The sequence below is a fragment of the Callithrix jacchus genome, chromosome 12 (genome assembly GCF_049354715.1).
Source record: "Callithrix jacchus isolate 240 chromosome 12, calJac240_pri, whole genome shotgun sequence".
Lineage (NCBI taxonomy): Eukaryota > Metazoa > Chordata > Mammalia > Primates > Cebidae > Callithrix > Callithrix jacchus.
The window spans coordinates 30513486-30518297 of NC_133513.1; the positions used below are offsets into that span (position 1 = coordinate 30513486).

The 4812-nt window shown below is 59.6% G+C and overlaps 1 protein-coding gene across 6 annotated transcripts; it reads left to right on the forward strand.

Annotated features, from left to right (window-relative positions):
* The first annotated feature begins 467 nt into the window (after window positions 1-467).
* Window positions 468-4714, forward strand: HSD3B7 (hydroxy-delta-5-steroid dehydrogenase, 3 beta- and steroid delta-isomerase 7). 6 transcript variants are annotated; one of them, XM_078345177.1, is made up of 7 exons: window positions 468-560; window positions 745-1086; window positions 1304-1459; window positions 1679-1787; window positions 1859-1958; window positions 2094-2256; window positions 3135-4714. In XM_078345177.1, the coding sequence occupies exons 2-7, from the start codon at window positions 921-923 to the stop codon at window positions 3737-3739; spliced, it is 1299 nt and encodes a 432-aa protein (XP_078201303.1). In that variant the 5' UTR covers window positions 468-560; window positions 745-920; the 3' UTR covers window positions 3740-4714. The 6 variants fall into 6 exon arrangements, with proteins under 6 accessions (XP_078201303.1, XP_035123344.1, XP_078201302.1 ...); XM_035267453.3 differs by having other exon boundaries at window positions 3324-4714; XM_078345176.1 differs by having other exon boundaries at window positions 840-1086.
* Window positions 4715-4812: the final 98 nt, after the last annotated feature.

Below are 4812 nucleotides of genomic sequence, written 5' to 3' on the forward strand. Positions count from 1 at the left end.
GGCGATGAGAGGGAAAAGTGGGCACCTGAAGTGTGGGGTGGGTAGAAGGGCCTTCAGGCAAGAGCCCAGACCTGCAAAGGCCCCAGGACTGTAGTTGGACCCCCTGGCAGGCTTCGGCAGCCGCACCAGCAATCCCTTAGCAGTGCCTGCAGGTGGTGCCAGGGTCAGGCCTCTCCTTCCCAGAACCACAGCTGCAGCTGGGCCTCTGGCCTCCTGGGAAGCCCAGCAGGAGGGAAGGCCTGAGGTCACACTGTGGGATGAGGTCACCTGCCGGCTCTACCCATAGCTTTGGACCCCCCCAGCCCACTCTGCAAGTTTCAGCTTCATCCCCCCCAAGTTCTCTGCTGGACCCGGATGCCAGTGGAGCACAGAGTAGCCACCAGGGGGCGCCTTGGGGCAAGAGTGGCGGGGGTGGTGGTTGGGCGGGTCTCCGTTCCTGGAATGGCCAGGAGGGAGAAGGAGGAGCCAGCTGAAGGGGACGGTGTGTGGGCTGGCCAGACTTGGACAAAAGAAGAGGGCCCCTCTGGGCCACCCTGGGCACCCTGGGACAGCAGCTGCAGGTAGGGAGTGGCGCTACCAGTGCCCAGGTGGCCCTTACCTCCATCCGACCCTTCCCACTTAACTATACCATCCCCTCCACCTCCCTCAAGGGCCGGCCTCCCCACCCCTTTTCTGCCCTCACCTGTCTCCCGAAACCCTGACTCCTTCCTGCACCCCAAGTCCGTCTCTCTCTCCGTAACTCAGCCGTCGGCAGGGGCAGAGTGCAGGTGGCCTGGCTGCTGCAGCTCCCAGGAGCTGCCCTGCCCTCCCCCCAACCTCCAGCCTCGTTCCTGCTTCAGGGCACCTCCAGTAGTTAACAGGTGGCCGTGGCAGGCGGAAGTCGGACCCTGGGTGAGCCAAGGTCTCTTCTCGAGCTGGGCATGGCCGACTCTGCACAGGCCCAGAAGCTGGTGTACCTGGTCACCGGGGGCTGTGGCTTCCTGGGGGAGCATGTGGTGCGAATGTTGCTGCAGCGGGAGCCCCGTCTCGGGGAGCTGCGTGTCTTTGACCTACACCTTGGTCCCTGGCTGGAGGAGCTGAAGACAGGTTCTCATTGCGGGAGCTTGTGGTGGGGAGGGTGTGGACGCTTCCCCATCCCTTCCCAAGCTGGGATCCCCACCCCTGAAGTGGAACAGATGATGCTTGTTTCTGTCCGCATGGATGGGATGAGTGAGTCACACTGGGAACGTGACTCCAGGGTAGAAGCTGAACCCAGCCTGTGGCCCCCACTCTGACATGGCCTGTGTCCTCTATCCTTGGCCAGGGCCTGTGAGGGTGACTGCCATCCAGGGGGATGTGACCCAGGCCCACGAGGTGGCAGCAGCTGTGGCCGGAGCCCACGTGGTCATCCACACAGCTGGGCTGGTGGATGTGTTTGGCAGGGCCAGTCCAAAGACCATCCATGAGGTCAACGTGCAGGGTGAGGAGCCCTGGACACTCCTGGCCATCTTGTCTGTTTGTTCCCCACCCTGTCTTTGCCCTTGACTCCTGTGACTCTCCTGGGACAAGTGTCCTGTTGACAGCCCTGCCCCTCCCCGCATCACTGACCTGTTGTGGTTTCCCTGTACCTGGGGTGGGGAGGAGGAAGGTGCAGAGAGGGAGGAAGCTGCAGCCTGGATATGCCCCCTCCCTCTACCAGGCACTCGGAACGTGATTGAGGCTTGTGTGCAGACTGGAACACGATTCCTGGTCTACACCAGCAGCATGGAAGTTGTGGGGCCTAACACCAAAGGCCACCCCTTCTACAGGTGAGTGGCAGGCCCTCCTGTCCTCTTAAGGGCCCATTTCCCTCAGCATTGAGTCTTCCCTCTCCCACCAGGGGCAATGAGGACACCCCATATGAAGCAGTGCACAGGCACCCCTATCCTTGCAGCAAGGCCCTGGCCGAGTGGCTGGTCCTGGAGGCCAATGGGAGGAAGGTGAGCCCAGAAAATGGAGGTACAGAGATGGGGCTCCTGGCCTGTGCACCCCATTACCCCAACACCCCTAGGAGGCTGGAGCCGAGAGCCAACTGTTGGGTCCCGGATCTCAGCAGTGCCTGCTTTTGCCACCAGGTTTGTGGGGGGCTGCCCCTGGTGACGTGTGCCCTTCGTCCCACGGGCATCTACGGTGAAGGCCATCAGATCATGAGGGACTTCTACCGCCAGGGCCTGCGCCTGGGGGGTCGTCTCTTCCGGGCCATCCCAGCCTCTGTGGAGCATGGCCGGGTCTATGTGGGTGAGGACTGGGCTAGGCGGGGGGAGGCTGAGAATATGGCAGGAGGACCTGCTCTGGAAGAGGGCGGGACCCACATGGCCCTGAGAGAGAAATGTTGACTCTGGCTAGAAAAATATGGTCTAGAGCCGGGCGCGGTGGCTCACGCCTGTAATCCCAGCACTTTGGGAGAGCAAGGCAGGTGGATCACAAGGTCAAGAGATCGAGACCATCCTGGTCGACAAAATGAAACCCCGTCTCTATTAAAAATACAAAAAATTAGCTGGGCATGGTGGCTTGTGCCTGTAATCCCAGCTACTCAGGAGGCTGAGGCAGGAGAATTGCCTGAACCCAGGAGGCGGAGGTTGTGGTGAGCCGAGATTGCTCCATTGCACTCCAGCCTGGGTAACAAGAGCAAAACTCCGTCTCAAAAAAAAAAAAAGAAAAATATGGTCTATGTATGGGCCAAAGTAGACTGGGATTATATGGGCACAGCCTCAGAGAACACAGGATCTGGGCAAGTTGGGACATCAAAAAGTGGCATAGGTTACAGAGAAGATTGCAGCTATGGGAGCAGCCACGCCCCAGGAGAGGCGAGAGAGGGGGACAGTGTCTACATAGCACTAAAAGGGCTGGGTTCAGTGGCTTACACCTATAATCCCAGCACTTTGGGAGGCTGAGGTGGGAGGATGGCCTGAGCCCAGGAATTGGAGGCTGCAGTGAGCTATGACCACACCACTGCACTCCAGCCTGGGCAACAGAGAGAGACCCTGTCTCTAAAACTATTTTTTGAAAGGGAGTAGCTTCTACCCAGGTAATGAAGTCACCTCCCACTCCGTCCTGCAGCCCCCAAGCCCCTTGGGGCCCACCCTGCAGTCCTGGTTTCTCCATCCTCTCCCCAGGTTCTTTGCAGATGCAGGCTGGCCCACGAGAGCAAGTGGCTACCAGGGCAGAGGAGAAGGCAGCCTTTCCCAAGCTGCTGTGCGAATGTGGGAGGCAACTACCTGGGCCCAAAGAGGGGGTGGCCCAAGAGAGCAGCCCTGACATGGTGTGGCATCGGCGGGCATCCACATCTCTTCCTCCACTGGTAGGAAATGTGGCCTGGATGCACGTGCTGGCGGCCCGGGAACTGGAGCGGCGGGCGGCCCGGATGGGCGGCCAAGTGTACTTCTGCTATGACGGATCGCCCTACAAGAGCTACGAGGACTTCAACATGGAGTTCCTGGGCCCCTGCGGACTGCGGCTGGTGGGCACCCGCCCACTGGTGCCCTACTGGCTGCTAGTGTTCCTGGCTGCTCTCAATGTCCTGCTGCAGTGGCTGCTGCGGCCGCTGCTACTCTATGCACCCCTGCTGAACCCCTACACGCTAGCCATGGCCAATACCACCTTCACTGTCAGCACTGACAAGGCTCAGCGCCATTTTGGCTATGAGCCCCTGTTCTCATGGGAGGACAGCCGGACCCGCACCATTCTCTGGGTACAGGCCACGGGGGGTTCAGCCCAGTGACACAGGGCTGTGGCCTGGAGGCCCGTTGCAGCACATCCACCCAGGTCCTGAGCCCTCATACTCTGGACTCTGCACAGGACGGGAAGGCTGAATTTCAGAGTGGCGGGAGGGCTCTAAGACCCAGAGCCCTTCACATTTGTTTTCTTTTTTTTCAGACCAGGTCTTGCTCCACCACCCAGACTAGAGTGCAGTGGTGTGATCGTAGCTCACTGCAGCCTCAACCTCCTGAGTTCCTCCTGCCTCAGCCTCCTGAACAGCTGGAACCACAGGTGCACACTACCACACCTGGCTTTTTGTTTTTGTTTTTAGAGATAGGGTCTCACTGTATTGCCCAGGCTGGTCTTGAACTCTTGGGCTCAAGTGATCCTTTCACCTGGGCCTCCCAAAGTGCTGGAACTACAGGTTTGAACCACTGTGCCTGGCCCAAGCCCTCCATATTTTCAATCCTGGAGCCTTGAGTCTGTGTTGTGTCCTGACGCCTTCAAGTTCTAGGGCCGTCAGGACACAAGGGCAGGGTTTGGGGACAGGAGTGTCTGTCCTCCATCCTCTCTAGGCCCAATGGCTGCTTGGCCAGGGTCTGGTACCCTAGTGACCTGCCCTGGCTCACTTCTGGCTTTCTGAGCAGGAAGAGAGCAGAGACTCCCCAGGCTCACGCTCCCCTCCTGACATCCATGGGCGACCTTTAGGCCTAGGTGCAGAGTGCAGAGGTGGCTCTGGTTCCTCCGGCCACCTCCGTCCCTCTTTGGGAGGTGATGTTTCCATTGCTTTTCCAAGGCCTCACCTTCGCCGTCTGTCTGAATTCCCCTTAGGAGTGCTGCGGCCTCCCTGCGCTTTCACTTCCCACCTCTCTACCCAAGTTCCTTCCCGGCAGGTTGTCAACCCTGTGGCTGGGCATGCCCCTGAGCATCTACAGTGAAGGCCATAGATGTTATACCTGGCTGAGCCCAGATTAAAAGTCTCATCCACGCCCGTGTCCATCTGTCTGTCCAGCTGTCCTTCCTGTCCGCACCCGTGTCCGCCTCCCCACGGCGCCCATCCCACATGGGGACAGAAGGAAGTGAGCACACAGCACG